At 35.8% G+C, this 19,401-nt stretch overlaps 1 protein-coding gene across 17 annotated transcripts in view; it reads right to left on the bottom strand.

Moving 5' to 3' along the window:
* PMS1 (PMS1 homolog 1, mismatch repair system component) overlaps positions 1 to 19,401 on the bottom strand; it is an 84,009-nt gene that overhangs the window by 21,118 nt on the left and 43,490 nt on the right. For 12 of the 17 annotated variants that reach the window (XR_011502925.1, XR_006526745.2, XR_011502928.1 and 9 more), the window contains 4 exons: positions 15,252 to 15,368; positions 7,941 to 8,063; positions 7,234 to 7,377; positions 6,158 to 7,050 (listed from right to left, as the gene is read on the bottom strand). Coding sequence is in view for 8 of the 17 variants with exons in the window: in XM_070508234.1 (XP_070364335.1) it covers positions 6,158 to 7,050; positions 7,234 to 7,377; positions 7,941 to 8,063; positions 15,252 to 15,368 (1,277 nt within the window). In the remaining 9 variants the exon portion in view is untranslated. Of the gene's footprint in view, positions 1 to 6,157; positions 7,051 to 7,233; positions 7,378 to 7,940; positions 8,064 to 12,070; positions 12,193 to 15,251; positions 15,369 to 19,401 lie in introns of those variants that run through there. The other 5 variants (XR_011502927.1, XR_011502931.1, XR_011502933.1 and 2 more) reach the window with 3 other exon arrangements.

Below are 19,401 nucleotides of genomic sequence, written 5' to 3'. Positions count from 1 at the left end.
AAAAACCCCAAATATTTGAAAACTAAATAACACAGGTTTATTCACAATAGTCCCAAACTGGAAACAACCCAAATGTCCATCAACTGGAGACTGAATGAACAAACTGAGGTATATTTATACAATTGAGTATTACTCATTGATTAAAAAGAATGAACTATACAGATACACTCAACAAACATGGAAGAAAATCACAAAAATATTTTGTTGAAGAAACTAGACATAAAAGGCATAAGTATCATATGATTTTATAGATATGAAGTCCAAGAATTGGCAAAATCAAGCTAGTGTCATGGAAATCAAAATAGTGGCTGTGTATGGAGATTGGCTGGTAGATGGCATAAGCGAGCTTGCCAGGGTGATGGAAATGCTCTACATTTTGGGGGAGATGGTAGTTATATGGGTGTAAACATATGAAAATGCACTGAACTATATATATGGTTAAGACCTCTGCATTTCACAGTAGCTAAATTTTACCCTATTCTAAAAACCATTTTAAAAACTAATTTCAAAAACCATTTTAAAAACCTATTTTAAGAAAGTGTTGAAGGCACAGGCACTAAAAAAAAAAATACAAAGAAATAATTCAATAAAATAAAGAGTCAATTCCAGATCTGAAGAGATCCTTATACATTTGCTGTAACATCAACATGGAATAAACAATTCCCTGAGTACTACAAAAGAAAATTTACATACATTAGTACTCCACTTACTAATTAGATACAAGTAAAATTAAAATCACTATAACATGCAAAATAAAAATTATATAATTAAACTTATAATGGTTTCATAGCTAAATGTTAATTTTTTCATTTGCTATTTCTTTCGAGTCATCAAAGAAAAAATAAATTCAAATAAACTGAACATATCCAAACCATCTAATTCAATTCAATTTCAAAGGAACAAGATAATGGATGTTTTAAAATTATACTGGGTAAAAGTTGAAGTCTTTTCTTTTTGGTTAATAATAGGAGTAATGGGGCCGGCTGAATGGTGCAGCCGTTAAGTTCACACGTTCTGCTTCAGTGGCCCAGGGCTCGCGGGTTTGGATCCCGGGTGCGGACATGGCACAGCTTGGCAAGCCATGCTGTGGTAGGCGTCCCACATATAAAGTAGAGGAAGATGGACACGGATGTTAGCTCAGGGCCAGTCTTCCTCAGCAAAAAGAGGAGGATTGGCAGCAGATGTTAGCTCAGGGCTAATCTTCCTCAAAACAAAAAACAAAATAATAATAATAACAGCAGTAAAATGAAACTTCTAGGGCCAAAGACAGTCCAGCATAGTATTTATATCAACTCTTTTCTAAAAAGTTGAGATGCCTAGGTCTTCCCCTCTGAGCTTCTAATTCTCCAGGCCTAGGTCCAGGTTGGGCAGTATTGTTTTTAAAGAGCTCCATGGGTGATTCTAATGTAGACCCAGAATTGAAAACTATTATGTGCTCAGCAAAGTGTAGTGGTTAAGAGCACAGACCCTGGAGAGAATGACTGGCCTGGTCCTGCCACTTAGTAGCTCTGTAAACCTTCATATATTATTTAATTTTTCTGTGCCTCATATGCTCATCTGTAATATATGGGTAGTCTATATCTATTTCATAGTTTTGATGGGAGGAATAAAATGAGCTAAAATGCATCAAGTACTTAGAATAGTGCTTGGCACATACTAAAATAGTGATAAATGTGTGCTATCACTATTTTCAATAGTGAAACATATCTTAAAATGAATGGGGCACACGATTGACTAAGGGTTGATAATTATTCAAGCAATCTTGTTAAATTTTTTTAAATGCAGTTTTAAATTTGAGACGAGAGAATTACTATTATTTCTAGTCTTAAACTCAAGAAACTGGTTGAATTCTCTTGCAGGTAATACACATATAACATTGTTAAGGAGAAATTTGAATAGATGTGTTAAGAAATAAAAATGATATTGTTTGGAGAACTGTATTAAAGATTAAAAGTGAGACTAAGAGACGAGAGATCATTGCATGTAGTTTGTACTCAGTACATGCTTGTTGAATAAAGAAATGTTTCTTGAATGAGAATGTAAAAAAGACCTTGTTTCATTGTAAAGTAGATGAAAAATGCCTCTTTTGGTTACTTATAGCATATTCATAATTTTTTACATTATTTTCTCCCATTTCTACTTAGAATCTGGACTTCTGGATTAGCTATATAAAACACATGACTTTCAATACAGTTTACTTTCAATGGGTTCTATAAATAAGTATTTTTTAGCTCTTGGACATTCAAATTCAAGATTTTTCCCTGACAGTGGAAAATAAGTTCAAGATGAAGGTCACCGTTTAATAATTAATTATAATGTGTTAATTTTCACATATGGCACTAATCTTTTGATTTACTCCAGAAGTCAATTTAATTAGTTCCTTGGTAAATATAAAAAGTTATGTCCAAAGGAACAGTAAGTATATGTTAAGTAAAAACAGCTGCTACCTTTGATTTACTGTCATTAAGGGATTTAGTAACTTGAATGGAAAATATTCTGATTTGACCAGTGATCAATTCAAATGATGTTTTTGTGACTAAAGATTACATGTAATTATAAACTTTACATACCATTTCAATAATTACAATATCACTCTTAGTTATTTTAAGTAGAAATATGTTCATAGCTACTGTTAAAGCTAACATCAATTCACTACGACCCCAGTGGCACAGCAAATACCCTAAATCTGGTTTTTAATCCACTAGAGGAAAGGAGAGGGAAAAAAAAATCCAGAAAGGAAGAACTAAAAAAATGAAAGTCCTCTCTACCCCAAAGTCTGTCCAAGCTGTCAGCAGAAAACCCTGATCCTAGCTGTTACTCAAACTCTTTGTTACAGATTACAGAACATTCCATGGCCTACCTTCCCCCATCTTTCTTTACCACACTCCCCTATATTTTGTTCCTGTCAGAGGGCATTTTTTATTTCCTCAATAACATCATTTTCCTTCTAGCTTCTGGGACTTCTTACATGCTGTTCCCTTACCTAAAAAATTCCCTACACTTTTCTGATTGATTTCCATTCAGGGAAGTATTTCCTGCCCCATAAATGAGATTAAGCCCAACTGCTAAAAGTTTTCTAACTTTCTATATTTATTTTAAAATTCATCATATTCTATGATTACTATTTGTTTAAATTGTGTCTTCCTCACTAGACTACCCCATTTATGAGTAGAGGAAGTATGTTTTATTTATCACTGTATCTGAAGCAACTAGTTAGAGTACATAGGGCCTTGTACACAGAATGACGTCAATTAATAAGGGAAGGGAAGATGGAAGTGGAGGGAAAAAATAAGGGAGGGAAGACAGAAGGGAAAGAAACAGGAAGAACAGGAAAAAAAGGAAGGATGGATGGAAAGACTGATTATCTGTAGAAGAAGAGTCTACTCTCATATCCTTCAGCACTCCTTGTAGAATTTAGGATCATGGAAAGAATCCCAAGATAAAGACTAGAAGAGAAGTGGTAGTTAGTGTGAGTCTTGAGTGTGATATAATTTTTGCTATACCTTCTCACTAATCATGATTTTGGACACAGTCAATCATGGTCCCAAGACCCCTAGTTCTGGAAGATTCTAATATAGCAATTTTTGACATATAGTAAGCTTTCCTAAGGAAATGAAAAATAATGTCAATCACAACAGACAAATTTTTCAGACTGAAAACTCTAATTAACATTATAAGCAATCATTTACTATGTGCTGGTCATTTATCCTGAATCATAACAAACGATATCTTATTTAATCCTCACAACAATCCAGGAGATACTGTCCACACATTTTTACAAAAAGCTAGCAAAGAGAGGAACTGGGGTTAGAACCCAGGTGTGGCTTCAGAGGTCTGCTGTTGACCAACGATGCCTCTTTTGTCTACCTTATGGCAATAAGACAGAGAAAATTTTGGACTCCAGAATACTTACTGCCTGAGAATAAACAAAGTTTTGGATGAGGCCTATTAACCATAATCCTGACACCTTGGGGCCTACAACGAGAAACAATGCTGACATTCCCCAAAAGACAACTGAAACAATATCTGCTGTTGTGAGACTGCAAGGGAATGGCTATCTTAAGCTGTTACACTGTCACTACTTCCACAAGAACTCAGACAACTCTCAATTCATCACCTCCCTGGTCACTGCAATTCAACTTTTGTGGGCTTGCTGTATTAAAAGTTAAGTGTACTCATCTTGAAACTGCATAGTTGTCTCATTTAGATAAAACTAAAGACAAACAATTTGTGAAACTTATTTGCATCCTGATTCAAATAAACAAACTTCAAAAAAAATCTGACATTCATGAAATAATTAGAAATTTACACAGTGAATATTTGACAACATTAAAGAATTCATGTTTTAAAAAGTTATGACAAGGGCCAGCCCAGTGGTGTAGTAGCTAAGTTTGTGCACTCCGCTTCAGCGGCCCGGGTTCACGGGTTTGGATACCAGGTGCAGATCTACACACTGCTCATCAAGCCATGCTGTGGCAGTGTCCCACATACAAGACAGAGGAAGTCTGGCACAGATGTTAGCTCAGGGACAATCTTCCTCAAGTAAAAAGAGCAAGACTGGCAACAGACATTAGCTCAGGGCAAATCTTCCTCAGCAAAAAAAAAATGTTATGACAATTGTATTATAGCTCTATTTAAAATAAGAATACTTTTATCTTTTACAGATACATACTAACATATTTATGAAAGAGATGATATTATCCTAGGATTTGCTTCAGAATAACAATGGTGAAAGAGCGAAAGTGAAATGAGCGGAGGTAGGGATGAAGTGAGACTGACCATGAGATGATGGTTGGTTAAATAGGGTGATGGGTTCATTGTACTGTTTTGTCTACTTTTCCTTATGTTTGAAAAAAGAAAACACAATAATCTCCATCAAAAAAAAAAAAGGTGAAGAGAAAAGTTAATTTATGGAGGTTTTACTTATTGGTGTTAATAGAGGTCTTTATTATTTTAAATTGATAATGTCTTTATAAGACTGAACAAGCTAATAAAAAAATGAAAAATAAATCAATCACATATTTATGTAGTTTATCACCAAATATAAACTCCAGATGATAGGTTACATTTAAACTTTTTCCAGATGTTTGAGATAGTATTGAGATGTCTTAGATAATAATATGTGACCGGAAGCCTAATTCCACTCATTCATTTTCTGGTGGGTTATATCACTCAAAACATAGTATTTTGTATTCATAGTAAGTGCCCTAAGTCAATTAGAAACATTCATCACATTATTTTGAAATATTGATTTGTATCATCTGATCTAAAGATGACAAGTAATATGTAGTTATTTTAATCAAAGATAGATTAAACCATCTATTTACCTACAAAAAAACCCATCACCATAGTTTAAAAGCTGCCAATAAATAAATAAAAGCTTCTATTTATTTTTTTTGAGGAAGATTAGCCCTGAGCTAACTACTGCCAGTCCTCCTCTTTTTGCTGAGGAAGCCTGGCCCTGAGCTAACATTGTGCCCATCTTCCTCTACTTTATATGTGGGACGCCTACCACAGCATGGTGTGCCAAGTGGTGCCATGTCCGCACCTGGGATCCAAACCAGCGAACCCCGGGCCGCCGAGAAGCGGAACGTGCGAACTTAACCGCTGCGCCACCGGGCCGGCCCCAATAAAAGCTTTTAGAAGGAAGCCTTGAGTTATCCTGAATAGGACAGCATCAACACCACTAAATTAAATCTGCAATGATGTTACAATTTTTGTATTGTGTTATATATTTTGGAGACCAATTAACCAAAGGAAATAGTCAAGATATTTCTTAAAAACCCTACTGTTATAATTGTTCTAATGCATAAGCTTAAAAAAGAAAAAGTTTTGTCATAGAAAGATTCTTTACCATAAAATAAAAAATAGAAGAAAACGGTAGTTTTCATAAGAATGGAAAACTTTTAATTATAAACTTAAATGAGAAAGCAGTTAAAGGCTTGTATCAAAACAAAAAACAAAACTCCAAAACTGAAAACTCCTAAGAAAGAAAATGATGCCAAAAAAAGCTACTACTCTAGCCCTAAAGCCAAGAGGCATTTTCCATTCTGCTTTTCCATAAATAAGAAGTTAAAAAAATTTTTTTTAACCCAGTGAGTCATATAGAATGGAAATAGCTGGGCATTCAGGCCTGATGCAAGCTCTGGAAACTTACTTCAGTTTTTCCTCTTCACTCAATGTCTTCCACAGTTCTTCAATTTGTACTGTTGCATCCTCCAAACTGGTCTTAGAATTTTCTGTGAGAAGCTGAGCACGATGATCTTGAACAAAAAGGGCGCTTGCTGACATGGGTTTCTTGATTACTCGATTGCTAATTAAATCATAAGCTGTAAGCTGTCCAGATTTGTTATCTACCACATTTGATTTTTTGTTATAGGCACCTTCACTGAGATTCTTTTGTTCAGAGCTTGGATGATTATTATTATTACTCACTTTACATGCTGAACTTTCTTGAGGCACTAAAATTTTCACAGGTTCAATGTTTTCTCCCATTGAATTTTTAAGTACATTTCCCTTGCTCCAGTCATCTGCACAAATTTCCAAAGACTTCTCAGGAACTGCTGCTTCTTCATTTTTCCCACTCTCATTTATATGGCCTTTACTACCATTTTGTGATTGGGCATGCTTAACAGAATCTACATAACAAGTTTCACTATATTCCTTCTGGGCGTCCTCACATGATGAATTATTCATTGAAATCTCCTGAAATAAATTTCTAGTGTTCTTATCAATGCTAGAATCTTCACTACTAAAATGATCATCATAATGGTCATCAACATGTATCTGAGGATCAGAACAATAATTAGTGTTTTTTACAGATTCATCATTATGCACGTCATTTTGAAAAGGAATGGCTAAAGTATCAACATTTGGATAATTATTTCCAGATGATTCCATCTTATTAAAAAGCACATCTGTTTCTGCTGTTTTACTAACAACCGTGTCAGCTGAAGAAACATCTGTTTCATTATTTTCATAAGAATTTGTACTAGGTAGTGATCCATAACAAGTCGTCAACAGATTTTCAAGAGCAATTAAAATAGATTCCTAAAAATACAAATTAACAAATGTTAGGGGAAATTATGAAAATAATAAATACACAAATTTAAAATACTTTAAGAAATGTATAAATAAGCAAATCTTTTTTACACAAAAACGGTTAGGATTGTGTAAGTTTGTAAATAGCAATAGTTTTATAAATTAATGCAAAAAGCATCTGAAAAAGGTTACCTTATTCTGTAATAATACTTGACTTTTATCTGGTGTTAAATTTACATCCACATCAGCGGTAGGTACATCAATTTTCAGAAAGAAAATGGGATACAAACGAGTAGATTCCTTTAGGCACTTCAGATTGTAATAATGTCGGATTAACTAAAATATATGTAATGAATAAAAAACAAAAATATCATGTAAATAAAGATAGTATTGCCATCCTTAAAATACCACCAAACGGAGCATATTTAACTGAGAAACTGAGTGGATACAACTGCTTATTACAAAAAGCTGTACCTGAATAGTAATACTTATTTAGAGGCCCAGAACCTTTATGAAGCACAAGTATTCATTAAGATGTATAAATATCCAGTGCAACTGTCTTCATGGTTAAAAGATCATAGTATCATAGATGTTTGAAAGTCCAAGGTTCAACCCAAACTCTGTTACTTCCTGCCTATGTGCTCTAAGAAAGTCAGTAACATTTCAGTTTTTACACTATAAATAAGGATAACAACTCATCACAGTTTTTGTGAAAAGTCAGAGACATCATATGTAAGGTACCTAGCACAATGCTTAATAAATGTTATTGCATCTCTTTTTCTCCTTTTCCAAATCATTTTAGAGCAAATTCTTGGAAACAGTCCTTGTAACAAGTTAACGAATGACAGAGCTAGTTTTTATTTCTGATCCAAGTGATACCTTTTTCTAAAACAGATTACCTTTAATATGTCTTTTTGGTGTACTGGTCGATTGTTGATAAAGATGAAACTCCTTTCTGGGGTTGAAAGACTTGTGAAAGAGTGGTCCACATCATGTTTTGGAAGAAATCCACTTAGATAAATCTATAATTGTAATAAATAATTATAGAATTGATATGCAATGTCAACAATAAATGTGGTTCCACGGGTCTGGCTATATACAGTACATTAATAGGTACAGAAAAATAAACAAGTGGATTTTTCATTTTAAGATATAAAGAGCCATTTATTTCCTGATGACTACTCTTTTGAGCACTGACCTTAAACAAAATACTGAAGCATGTTAAATTGGTGTTCGCTGCCTCTCTCTTTTTGCAACTCTATTTTAAGGAAAAATTGGCATTCATAAACTTCATGAATGGGCATATACCTTACCATTATAGGACACACAGCATAAATACTGCTCTCTCTGTGCTCAACCCTATCTTAGAACTTTTAAAAATTTCTTTCTTCCTATTTGTGACTTTCCTCCAGCTGTTTGTCCTTTACTTTTTAGGCACCTTTTCCTACAAAGAAGTAGCTGTTTCTGTCTTTATTCTGAGTATGCTATAAAGTCAATGTGACTGGGTTTTCATTTCTGAGTTAAAAAAATCTCTTTTACTCTTTGACACTAATAGCAGTGTTGTACTTTATCTTCATTTTGTCTAGAGAACTTTTCTACAGACAAACCAATGATTTTTATGCTATCTTTCTCTATTTTACAAATGCATGAAGAGGAGGGAAAAAACAAAGGATCGTAGGGAAAAACAAACAGAGAGAAGAGAGAGATTGAGGGGAACAGAAGGCTGGGAAATGCTCCTACTTTTACCTTTAAAGATAATATAGAGAACTGTTAAGAATACAGAATAGAGACAGACTGACATGATTTAGATCCTAGCTCCACTACTAGCTATGTGATCTTGGTCAAGTTATTTAAAATAAAGGCCTACAATCTCTTAGCTAAAACAACTGGAACCAGATGTGTTATAAACCTGTTAAGAAACACTGATAAAATTTCAGCTTAGGTTTAGAAAAGTGAGAGAGTCAGTGGGGGTGCTATTTTTAGTTAAGCAGAAACCATGAGGCTCCTTATCAACAAAGCCTGTAGGCTGCCACCTATGTCTATGGCTATCTCTACCCTCGAAAATAAGTGTTTAAGGAGATGCATTACCAGTTTTAGAACGCTAAGTGCATTATTGTCACAGTGCCAAATTGTGCCAATTTTAAAAAAATAAATAAAGCTGGATAATCCATTACAAAATGATACTACTTAATTAACTGTAAAACTTCACAGCATTTATAAATGGTTGTATAATTTACCAGGTAACATGAGACCCCTCTTAAAGCACCTGCTGAGCATCAGGGAGAACCTGTTTAGTCTCTGAAAGACTTACTGGGCTTGTGAATTAAAAAAGGAAAAAAATCTGCCCCAAATAGGTAAGAATGAAGAATAAAATGAAGAAAAAATTGGTAATATTGGTAGTCTTTTCCTTTCACACCATTTTGGTTGGCCACTGAACAATTACTATTACTTCCAAACACTGAGCTTTAAAAATGTCTTGAGATAACCTTAAGAACGAACTATAGGGGCTGGCCCGGTGGCGCAACGGTTAAGTGCGCATGTTCTGCTTCGGCAGCCCACGGTTCTCAGGTTCAGATCACAGGTGCAGGCATGGCACTGCTTGGCAAGTAATGCTGTGGCAGGTGTCCCACATATAAAGTGGAGGAAGATGGGCATGGATGCTAGCTCAGGGCCAGTCTTCCTCAGCAAAAAGAGGAGGATTGGCAGCAGTTAGCTCAGGGCTAATCTTCCTCAAAGAAAAAAGAACAAACTATTATTTGTTATATGGAAAAGTAAAATCAAACAGCAAAGTCTTATAAAATGCTATAAAAAGTTAACATCAGGCTCGTTTATGAACAAAAAATGTAAGAGACCGAATCAGTGCAACAAAATAAAAAAATTAGACTTTAAAAGGAGTACCCTAGTATTCCTCAACCTCAACAGCAAAACAAAAATCAAAGAAAAAACATAAACAAATACTAGCCCTCTTTTTGCTTTTCAATCATGGACTTCCCTCTCTCCTTCCCTACATCTTCAACCTCCTTTAATCTGACTTCTACATCAATGACCAACTCCATTGGGCACTCAGTCCTTTTGTTTGACTCTCTGCGGACCCTGACACCAATGCCAATCTCTCCTTTGGGAAGCATGAACCTGTTTCAGCCTTCTCTTTTGGTCTTTCTGCTTCCTCTCTGATACTTCCTCTTTAGTTTGATTTGCTGATATCCCTCCCTTTGCTTAACCCCTATAAATGAGGATGATTCCCTTGAGTTTCATCATCAGGCCCTTTTTTCTTGCTCTATACCCTTTGAGTAATTTCATTCACATCTATACACATACACCAGTGATGCTACTTCTTTCACCCCCAAATACTTACTTTCTTCACTCACTGTCACAAAAATCTCAAGCTCACCACATTCAAAACTTGATACTTCATCCCACTTCTAGCCTGCTATCCAATAGGCTCTGTATTCCTTTATCACGATAAAGAGCTGTGCCACCTACCCAAATCTGTCAAACCCATCTCCTCTTCTACCCTGATTCTGTTGAAGTAACTCTGACTGGTGTCTCCTAACGCTAGTGTTTCTCCTCTTTCAGTAAACTTTTGGAATACCATGGAGTTATGTTTCTAAAGTAATAATTTAAGTAATTCTGTTCAGGATAGTAGAATAAGTCATGCAGAAACTCTATTCTCCCCCAGCCCAACCGCAAATACATTGCAGTGATAGATAAAATCAGTTTTTACAAAAATTTTGAAAGACCTAACCATTTAAAATAAGACAAACAGAAAGATGTTATGGATGCAAAACCTAACAGGGAGTGATGGCTGAAGTCAAAAGCTCTATGTGCTCTAGGATCATAAACCAGCTGTGTCAGTTGGAAATTAAATGCTGGTATGGAAATAGGGATAGAAAACACCTCATACTAGGCAGGGGATTGAAATCAGTCTTTCCATTGGACATGAGAGACTGAGACAGCCCCCTCCTCCAAATGCTTAAAAATACTGTGACCACTGGGCTGGCCCCGTGGCCGAGTGGTTAAGTTCGCCGCGCTCCGCTGCAGGCGGCCCAGTGTTTCGTTGGTTCGAGTCCTGGGCGCGGATATGGCACTGCTCATGAAACCACGCTGGGGCGGCGTCCCACGTGCCACAACTGGAAGGACCCACAACGAAAAATATACAACTATGTACTGGGGGGCTTTGGGGAGAAAAAGGAAAAAATACAATCTTTAAAAAAAAAAAAAAAAATACTGTGACCACTGCTTGGAGCTGCTTGCAAGGATCACAAGAAAGAGCACAGACAACTCCAAACCAAGAATAAGACTAAGCCAAGTCAGCTAGGAAAAAGGGTCTCTAAAACCTTGGCAGACTATATATATATAAAAAATACATATAACATTAATATATATAAATATATATAACATAACACATATATAAATATATAAAAATATATATTTATGTATTTATAATGCAAATATATCTAATATAAATATATATATATATATTTATATATATAAATTTAAAATATATATGTATACATAACTAATATAATGCCTGGTTTTGAACTGGGACTGGGAGCAGAATGATATCTGCTGAACCATGGGGAGGGAAGGGAACGTAGGGAAGAAAAAAGTAAAACAAGAACAGTAAATCTGTATTCAAGGTGATTCTGCAAATTAAAATTTCAAAGCATATTAAATACCACAGAATGAGAGAATATTCTCTCAGGAAAGTAGAAATTATAGACTAATATAAGAAAGACTTTGAAATTAGTATATGTACCATGCTTTTAAAAGAGTAAATAAAAATAACATCCATTGGAAAAAAACCCTCAAAGATAAAGAAATCAAAACTAGTAGCTATAAATCAAGTTTAGAAGAGAAGAATAGGAAAATGAGTAAACTCTGAATCTTGGACATAAAATAATATAGCTTGGGAATAAAAATCAGGCAGTACTGAGGAATTCACCCAGAATGTTGCATGGAGTAAAGCAGAGAGAAAAATATCAAAGAAAAGACAGATGTCAAAAATAAATAAATAAATAAATAAACAAACTTGAGGAGCTCCATCAAGACAACAAATTAACACTGGGAAACTCCTAAGAAATGCCACCACAGCAGTGATGCAGCTGAGACCACCATCCATAAATAGGAGTTTCTTCCCATATGCAGGCCCTGTAGATAAAAAACGGACCCTCAACATTAATGGAAAGAGATATATAAAGATTCTCTACACCCAAGGTTCCCAATGGCCTATGCATCTGCCATCCCAGTCCAGCGAAGGGGCTTTAGTGGCCAAGTTTCACAACTTGAAGGTAAGTAAAAGGGATAGAAAACGGGTGAGAAGGGACAACCACTGGCAGTTAGCAAACAACTTAAGATTGCTTTGGGCCAGGAATGAGAAGGGGTCAAAGAAACTCTGATACAGGCCACCTCTCCTTACAAGCCCAGAAAGCATGGAATGGTGATGGGTAGCTGATGGCAACATAAGTACAACAGCAATTTAGAAACACAATGCATGAACAGAAGAGAGGATTTAATTAGACAATCACTCTCACTAGAGAGACACTCAACAATTTATCATTCTGATAGCCCACGGAACTGGAACCACTCAGCAACACGTGCTTCCCAAAGTCCCCCATTCCTCCACTCAAGAATAACCACATGAAGGTGCAGCAAAAGTTTTGGTATCCATGATAGATTACCAGCAGCCCTTAAGCAATTCTATCTCAAGAGAAAATTAAAAAAATCAATGGGTAAGCATAGATGTAGCAACACATATCAATACAGATCAGAGAAAAAAATTCCCAACTGTAAGACTGACTCATGTGATAGCCCCATCCACACATGGAACCATAACCAGTCTAAGGAGGCACTGAGGTGTGTCAAAACTATTAAACAACTATTAAGGGAGCTCTGAAAGACAGGACCCATGTCAGATCACAGCCATGCTCCAGGCACTACAGTTGGGCACAAAGGCTGGCCTGAATTGTTCCTCAGGCAGAAAGAACTCTTGACACATTAATTGACCACAAGCTCCCATCTAAGACTCTAATAAAATGATAACAGTTAAGAATTCAGTACTGCAAAGAGAATAGGAGGGAAACCAGTAGCAGAAAAGAGATTTCAACAAATCATGAAAAAGGAGAAGAGTAGAACAGAAAGCTGACTGACCACTAGAACAGAAAGCCTTCAGGCTTAAAGCCAGATAAATAAGAACAACAAACAAATGGGTGGTTCTATAAAGAAACTGAATAAGGACAATCTGTCATGAACCAATTACAGTTTAATTTTGTGCCAGAAAGAGAAAAAGAAGAAGAAAAATAATGGAGGGGAGGGAAAGAGATGAAATGAATTTCCTAGGGCACAGATGTTAGCTGAGGGCTAATCTTTCTCAAGCAAAAAAAAAAAAATGGAAGATTGGCAGCAGATGTTAGTTCAGGGTGAATCTTCCTCAACAAAAAACAAAACACCAGAAATTATCTAAGTTATGACAGACGGAAATACATAATCCAGCGCTGAAATAGCAATGAGTCTTCAGATTCAAAAGGTCTCACACCAAGTGTTCAGCCTAATAAATAAATAAATAATAAAAGATACACACCTAGACACATCCTTGCACAAAGATGAAGGACAGATTCTAACAACTTTCAGATAGGAAAAAAACCACATCACCTAGAAGAAAAGAACTGGAATGCATTAATCTTCCTATTGGCAACAACAGATGGTCAAAGATAATGTCTTCAAAATTCTGAAGAAAAATTATGTCAATCTAGAATTCTATGTCAATCAGACTAACAAGAGAAAATGCAAAATAAAATCATTCTCAGACACCGAAGTCTACCTCTCATGTCCACTTTCTGTGGAAGTTACTTAAAGATGTATTATCAGAAAAATGAGAATGAATACCGAGAAAGAAGGTGGCATGAAAAACAAAAAATGGTGGACAAAACCAGTAGTCCTATGAAAAGAAATTCCAGGATGAGAGTTGTGCAGAACGCCTGACATGAAATCAATCCAAGTAAGAAATATGTGGGTTCTAATAACAATGATTTCAAAAAGAATGGAATGAAATGGATCACCAGTTTTAGCTAGAATAACTAAAAGAGCTGGATTTTATTGCTGACATGATGAAGAAAGTTTCTTCACTTCAAAAAAGGAAAAAAGAAAAACTTTTGGAAAAGCAGAAAACTATGTAAGAAAGCCCATACATAAAGCAAGAAAAACATGACAAATTCTGAGCAATTGATGGGAGAACAAAAAAGGAGATTCCATTTAATTGGGACAATAGGAATATTCTCATTTGTATGACATAGAGACATAACATTGGATCCCTAGAGAGAAAATGTAATCCTAGCACAATACTTGGGTTTGCAATGAAGATTATTTATAGTCATAACAATGAGCGCTCCATATAAGTTTTCAACTTTTAGAATCAATCTTCAAATAAAAGATGGAAGACTTAAAAAATGGTTACATACGAAAATAGGTTATATTAAGCTTGATAACATAAAAGTAAAGCTGACATGACTGAGAGAGGAAAGGGCAAGCAGAAGAAAGAGTGGGAGTGTTAATAACCTCATCCAGTATTATAAGGACTTAAGAAGTTCTGTCTGAAGCTGCTAGATCAAGAAAAGGAAGACAGAGTATTTATTTAGGATGGGAAAGGGAAAACAAAGGTAAGAGAACTCAACTCTTTTTCTTTCATCGTGTAAAATAAATAGATGATATCCTAAATTGAAAATCATTAAAAAAACTAACGTAAGCACAATACTTAAAATTTAAAACAAGAGGGGCCAGCCTGGTGGCGCAGCGGTTAAGTTGGCACATTCTGCTCCGGCAGCCCGGGGTTCACTGGTTCATATCCCGGGTGTGGACATGGCACCACTTGGCAAGCCATGCTGTGGCAGGCGTCCCACATATAAAGTAGAGGAAGATGGGCACGGATGTAAGCTCAGGGCCAGTCTTCCTCAGTAAAAAGAGGAGGATTGGCGGCAGATGTTAGCTCAGGGCTAACCTTCCTCAAAAAAAAAAAAATCAAAACCAGGAAAGACAAAAAGGGAAGTAGGGCTGGGGAGAGAGGTTTACTATAAAAGCTCTCTATTTTCTTTTTTACCTAATACATATTTGATAAAAATGTTAAAAGAAAAACCTCTTGCCATCGCAATGCCCCAAACTAGTTTAACAGTTTCATTGGTAAATGAGACATTTTAAAGAACACTTTTGTTGCATACCTGAGATTCTTCTGAGTGGTACTGCACGGATTCCATATTGCCCATAACAGCAGTCCCCAGAACAGACATGAGAGCCATCTTATGATCTGATACTCTCGTTTTCTGCCAAATAACTGCCTAGGGACAAAATGACACACACAACTTTTAATACAATTTAGATTTACTAAACTCAAGTACTTATACCACTTATTTCTATATTTAGCATTCATCTCCAGCTCATATTTTCAGTGTCATTTGGAAAAGATGCATGGGCTATAAAGTCTGAGAGAATTCTGGTTCTGAATTTTAGTAGCTGTATGTTACAATTACAATCTATTCAACCTCCCTTAACCTTCGTTTTCTTCCCTCTTCAAGATAACTAAGAATGTGTATCTCCCAGAGTTGTTGGAAGATGAAAACATACAATGTAGGCAAACAGACAGGCCAGTGTCTGGCATAAAATAGTTTCATTAAATATTAATTCTCCTCCCTCTTCTAATCCTAAACTTCAGAGTATATATTTCAGAGCATATTTAAATTAAATTGCTACTCCAAATAAGGTATTTTATTGAGGATGGACAGCTATGCTACAAGATATCTGTAAACTATCAAACTGGTATAAAAATCTGCGATAATGAAGGGCTGGCCCAGTGGCGCAGTGGTTAAGTTCACACATTCCGCTACGGCGGCCTGGGGTTCACCAGTTTGGATCTCGGGTGTGGACCTACACATCGCTTGTCAAGTCGTGCTGTGGCAGGCGTCCCACATATGAAGTAGAGGAAGACGGGCACAGATGTTAGCTCAGGGCCAGTCTTCCTCAAAAAAAAAAACCAAAAAAAAAACTGGGATAATGTAGCTCTTTAAAATTACCTTTGTAATTTTTATTTACAGAGAACTTAGAAAAAGCTAACTCGCAGACATAGAAACTGAACAATGAGCTTCCGTTTTTTTCACTGCACGTTTGTAGTACAGCAGTTTAAGATAATCATGGTTCAGAGAGACTAGACTACAGTTTGGTTGTGAAGTGCAACATCAGGTACTATATATCACAATTTCTTCAGTTAATAAGGTCCAATTACAGTCAAATCTCTTGAGAAACCATAAACACAGACAAAATTCATTCATTCAGCAAATATTCACTTAGCACTTCCTAAATCCTGAGGAAAATGTGTAAAGGGCTTAGGAGAAAACATCAACATTCAAGGGGCAGGTAGAGGAAGAAGAGACTGAACAGGAGTGGTCGCAGAGGCAGGAAGAGCCACAGGAGAGTATGGTGCACAGAACAAGGAAGTAAGCAGAAATAAGTAGTCCTATGTGCCCACTGTCCAGAGATCAAGGTAAGAACAGAGATGTGGCCACAGGATTTAGCAATCAAGAGGGTGAGCACAGTTCCAGGCAAGTCGAGTAAACAAACTCTAATTCAGCGATTGGATATAGTGACTTGGGGGGGAGACAGAAGAGTGACTCTAGACGGCTCTTTCAGAAAGTTTGCCTGCACAGCAAAAGCACACAGAGCAGTAACTGGAGGCAGGCATGGATCAAGGGAGGGTCTTAATATGACACACACGAACAGGAAGCAGTACGGGAAGAGGGGGTCAACAAACAAGGAGGTTTGTAGATTCAATGGCTGGAGGTTAAGAAAGTAAAGTTCCTCTTTGTTCTTTTTTTTTTTTTCCTGTAATGTAGAAAGATTATTTGTTGTGAGTGAAAAGACTCTAATTCAGATATCAGATTGTGGAGAAGGTTTGAAAGAGAGAGACACTGAGAGTGACTAGACCAAGGAATTCTGGCCAAATGAACTCCTTAACATGACCAGGAACCTGTGTAGGCAGGAAGAAGTACTAACAAGATTATGTATAATAAAATGAAAGCACACGGATTCATGTTGTCCTCTAACTGGAATGTTAGGGGACAGCTGTGAAGGAATGTGGTCTTCTGGACAAGGTGACAATAATCATTGACTCTGCTTGTTGATTTGTGTCATCTGTAAACCAATCTCAAAGACCAACCTGCTTGGGAAACAAGAAACAGTATAACAACTACTCAATAAGACAAATTACACAATACTTAGTGTAACAGAAAAACCTTTTACCTATTGCCAGGGTTTTACTAATACTAATCAAATAGGAGTTACAATTTATGAAGAACTTAACAAGGCACTACTATTCTAGAAATTACTGTTAATTTTCATAACCATTTCAGGCAGGTATTATCTCATTTTGCAGACGAGGAAACTGAAGCTCAAAGAGATTGATTTATCCAAAGAAACAGATAGTAGGTCACAGAACCATGATTTATACCCCAAGCTTTCTAGCTCCAAACCCTCACTGTTTTTACTCTGCTAACACTTCTCTCCTCTCTAGTCGAAGACAGTAATAAGTTAGGCCCAATTCCAGACCCTGATTGGGAATTCTCAGAGTGTCTCTGACATGCATTTTCATGTATGATTACCCTCCATGGCCATGTGATATGCTATGTAAACTCCAATTAGCTTGAGGGTATTAATGAGTTCTCAAAACAAAATTATTTTTAATCTATTTGATTTACAGATAATTTACCTTTAGAAGAAGGGCAAGGGGTAAAATTCGGGTCCCCAAATCAAAGAAACCACACCAGAATAACAGAAGTCCAAAAAGATCAGGAGCTACTACTATCCTAGCATCCTAAAGTCAGAATATTTTTGAGAGTGCAGCTCTTGGTACCAATCTTAATTTTATTATGCAGATCTCCTTATACCTAAAGATTTCTAAAAATCCCATAATTGTTATAAATACAGATATGCAGTAATTAGTCCCAAAGTACACAGCAAAATGAGAGAAGGAGAAAAACAATTTAGGTATTATTCTATCCTGAATTTCAACTTTTCACTATCTACTGCTTTCAAAGTGATCTGAATCAGAAAAAGGACATAAAGTACATGAAATCAAAATATAAAAATAAATTGTAAACAATTAAAAATTAAGATTTGAGTTCACTGCATATATTTCTAAACAAAGAATTAGTAACTATGTTTTAGTAACTACATTTATACTTAAAGGTCAATACACTAGACTATTTAAAATTGGCACTGCTCCAGGAAACATGGGATATAGAATATATAAATATTCTATAAGGATATAAAATACACAAGTATTTTTAATCCTTAATTTCATCATGTATTGTAATATATAAACACTCAGGAAAAATTACAATTTTTGGAGAAACTCATTTTAAACTTATTCAGCCAATATTTATTGGGCATTTACTTTGTACCAGATTCTATGGTAAAAGCTGGGAATACAAAGATAAAAGGACAAGGTACCAGTTCTCAAGGAGCTAAAAATATAAAAGAAAAGCAACGTATTAAATAATTATAGTGAACCGTGAAAAGTGCTATTACAAAACACAGTGGGAGCACTGCAGAAGAACCTTAAGTCTACTTCACAGAGTGGAGAGACCTGAAAGAAGGAGTTTGCCACTCACAAATCATGGGAAGGGCCTTCCTGACAGACAGAAGAGCACATGCAAAGGCATGGAAGCAGAGAGGCTATGCCTTGCTGGAGATGAAGGCGGACAGAAAGATAGAAGCAAGATCATGAACGACCTAGCATATCATGCAAAGAAATTTAAAGTTTCTCTCACATGCAATGCAGAGTCACTGGAGAAATCTAATTGGGAAAATGCCATGATCAGATATGGATGTTAGAAAGAGATTTTTGGATCTTGAGGACATTATGCTAACTGACAGAGAAAGATAAATACTGTATAATATCACTTACAGGTGGAATCTAAGGACAAACTCGTAGAAATAGAGTAAGATGGTGGTTACCAGGGGATGGTGCTTAGGGGATAGGACAGATGTTGTTTAAGGATATAGACTTGCAACAAGTAGTAAATAAGTCCTAGAGATCTAATGCACAGTATAGAAAAACATAAACAATATTATATTAAAATCATCAAACTTGCTAAGAGATAGCACCTCATTATTCCAACCACTAAAAAAATGAAAATTATGCAATGACAGAGGTGCTAATTATTGCTACAATAGCAATCATATTACAATATATAAGTGTATCAAATGAGTATGCTGTACACTTTATAAATTTACACAATGTCATGTCAACTATATTCCAATTAAAAAAAAGGAATGTCTTTCGTAAAAATAGTTTAATGAGAACTGAAACTAGAGCAA

Source organism: Equus asinus, chromosome 4, assembly GCF_041296235.1.
Source record: "Equus asinus isolate D_3611 breed Donkey chromosome 4, EquAss-T2T_v2, whole genome shotgun sequence".
NCBI lineage: Eukaryota > Metazoa > Chordata > Mammalia > Perissodactyla > Equidae > Equus > Equus asinus.
Note: the sequence above shows the minus strand (reverse complement) of the source record. Positions and strands in the feature narration are given on the sequence as shown.